At 44.1% G+C, this 2,987-nt stretch overlaps 1 protein-coding gene across 1 annotated transcript in view; it reads left to right on the forward strand.

The window, feature by feature from the left end:
- LOC103263717 (tubby-related protein 3-like) overlaps positions 1-962 on the forward strand; it is a 41,683-nt gene extending 40,721 nt beyond the window's left edge. Inside the window, 2 exon segments of the mRNA XM_008061388.1 lie at positions 663-777; positions 780-962. Of these exon segments, the coding sequence (XP_008059579.1) occupies positions 663-777; positions 780-962 (298 nt within the window).
- Positions 963-2,987: the final 2,025 nt, after the last annotated feature.

Genomic DNA, 2,987 nt, shown 5'->3' on the forward strand with positions numbered 1-2,987 from the left:
GGCCACCACAGCCTCGACCTGCTCGGCTCCGGGTGTCCTTCTGCCTCAGCCTTCCTAGTAGCCGGAATTACAGGCGTGCGCTACCACACCTGGCTAATTTTTGATTTATTGTAGAGATATGCTCGCACCACCGTGCTGCCACCTGGGCAACAGAGTGAGACCTTGTCTCTGAATGAATAAATGAATATCTTAGTCCCTTCCTCACTTTATGAGATTTTTGCAAAAGTGATGGTAAACATGTAGACATTTGGAGACTAGGCAAGTAGGCTTCCATTCTGTCCTTATCTCTCCTATATTGTGTTTGTATAAGAGAAAAAATACAGCCAGGCGTGGTGGTTCACGCCTATAATCCCAGCACTTTGGGAGTCTGAGGTGAGAGGACTGTTTGAGCTCAGGGGTTCGAGACCAGCCTGGGCAACTTGGCAAGACCTCATCCCTGCAATAAATAAATTTCAAAAATGAGCCGGGCATGGTGGCATGCCTGTAGTTCCAGGTACTTGGAAGACTGAGGCAGAGGGATTGCCTGAGCCCAGCAGGTTGAGGCTGTGGTGGCCGTAAGCATGCCACTGCACTCCAGCCTGGGCAGCAGGGTGAGACTCCAACTCAAAAACAAACAAACAAACAAAACAGGTCATCATGATTACTTTTTCTCCTGATTTTAGATCCAACCTCATGGGGACCAAGTTTACGGTTTATGACCATGGTGTCAGCCCAACCAAGGCCCAGGGTCTGGTGGAAAAGGCCCACATGCGGCAGGAGCTGGCCGCCATCTGCTATGTGAGTGCTGTCTCCTCGGCCTCCCTGCCCCTGGTGTCCCACTGTGCTTCCCTGGCATGACCAGGCCAGCTGAGGGGCTCCCTCCCAAGCTTGTTACTGTTCTTTGGCTGCTTCTTGTGCTAGAGCATCTTGTCCGTGTGCTTTATCTTTTCTTTTTTCACTTTCTCCGTACCTTCAAGTTTTAACTATTTGCGTTTCCCAGTCCAGTTTTCATTTGCTCTTTTCCTAGTTCACTTAATTCTTCCCTTCTTTGTGTACATCATGTCCAAATAGTTCAACGCTTCTTTGTCTTCCCTTGGTTACAAGCAAAACTACTAAATAAGGATAAGAAGCCAATATTTTTTAGAGGTTACCATCAGATGAGCCATTCCATTGGTCCTTCTTGCCACAGACACCCTGTGGGAGTATGGAGAGTGGCCAGAATTATTACGTCCCAAGGCAGGTGAATTAATCTATTCTTTTAACTTCTGAGACTCAATAGCCTTTTTCACAAGGGACAAGGCTTTTTTGGCCTCTGGTGTTAGACTTCTCTTAGAGTTGGGAGAAGAATCCCCCTGCAATGCAAAATATTGAATAAAGGTTTTAAATCTGACGTGGTAATATGTAAGTAGGGTCTAATCCAATTAATGTCTCCCAACAGTTTTTGGAAATCATTTAAGGTCACCAAATGATCTTTTCGTAACTGCAAAGTTTTGATGACTCACTGTTTGTGTGTTTAACATACGACCAAGATATGTGACAGGAGGATTGGTTTGAATCTTTTCAGGAGAAATTTTCAAACCGCAATCAGTGAGAGCAGTCATAGTTTCATTAAGGATCTCATGTAAAGAGGCTTGATTTTTGTAAGCCAGCAAAATGTCATCCATATAATGGATTAAATTGAGATTAGGATATTGGCTTTTACTACCCTGTAAAGCAGCATCCACATATTTCTGACACAAAGTAGGGCTATTTTTCATTCCTTGTGGCAAGACTTTCCACTGAAATCTTTGAAACGGCTGTATTAAATTATGAGATGGTAAGCTAAATGCAAACCATTTACAGTCTTCTGGGCTTAAAGGTATAGTAAAGAAACAGTCCTGTAGATCAGTGACTATAATATTAAAGTTAACAGGTATAGCAGCCGGAGATGGAAGTCCAGGCTGCAGCGCCCCCATGGGTTTCATAGTGGCGTTGATAGCTCTTAAATCCTGCAAAAGTCTCCCTTTATCAGATTTTTTCTCAATAACAAAAATAGGGGTATTCCATGGACTAGTAGAAGGCTCTGTATGACCGGCCTCCAGCTGTTGCTGGACTAGTTCTTTAGCTGCCTTAAGTTTTTCTGAGAGCATGGGCCATTGTTCCACCCAAACCGGTTTGTCATCTCTCCAGGTAATAGGGTCGGCAGTTTTAGGAACAATGGCCCCTAGGATACATTTGAATAGCCAATGCCAGCTCGGTTTGTTTTTTTTATTGACTCGAACAGGTTTTTGTATTCCCTGTCCGTCTTTACCAAGTCCCTTAAAGGGATCATAGCCCATTTGCAGCATTTGTGCTGAGACTTTATCATTAGGGCTACACAAAAGCATGCCCATTTGTGAGAGAATGTCTCTTCCCCATAAGGTAAAGGGGATAGATGGAATAACATATGGGCAAAAAGTTTCTGAAGTCTCATTATATGTCCAATTTAAAATTTTAGAACTTCTGGCTACTGAGGGTGCTCGACCAATGCCTGTGAGTCCCGAAGGAGCCATACGAGTTGGCCATGAGGCAGGCCAGTCTTTCCTGGCAATACATGAGACGTCGGCTCCAGTGTCTAATAATCCATAATTTTGACTCCTTGTATACATAAATCTTTAAAAGGTCTAGGATCAGTAACTTTCTGAACCGAAAAAGCAACATCACTAGAGCCACATCCAGAGGCACCTCTAGGCAGGTTAGTTAAAGTTTTATCTGCTTTATGATAAGGCAGGAGCAGCAACTGGGCTATTCTCTGGCCTTTGTTAAACTTCACTGTTTTGCTAGGGGGAGCAACAAACACCTGGATCTCTCCTGTGTAATCCGAATCCACCACTCCAGGAATAATGGAAATTCCTTGTAAAGACAAGGAACTTCTGCCTAAAATTAGGCCCACTATTCCTTCCAGGAGAGGGTCCTTTACTCCCATAGGAATTGGAGTTAGCGGAACGTCTGGAGTTAATATTGTGGTGGTGGAGGAACACAAGTCCAGT

This window comes from Carlito syrichta, unplaced genomic scaffold, assembly GCF_000164805.1.
Source record: "Carlito syrichta isolate Samal-C Ts95f unplaced genomic scaffold, Tarsius_syrichta-2.0.1 Scaffold305237, whole genome shotgun sequence".
NCBI lineage: Eukaryota > Metazoa > Chordata > Mammalia > Primates > Tarsiidae > Carlito > Carlito syrichta.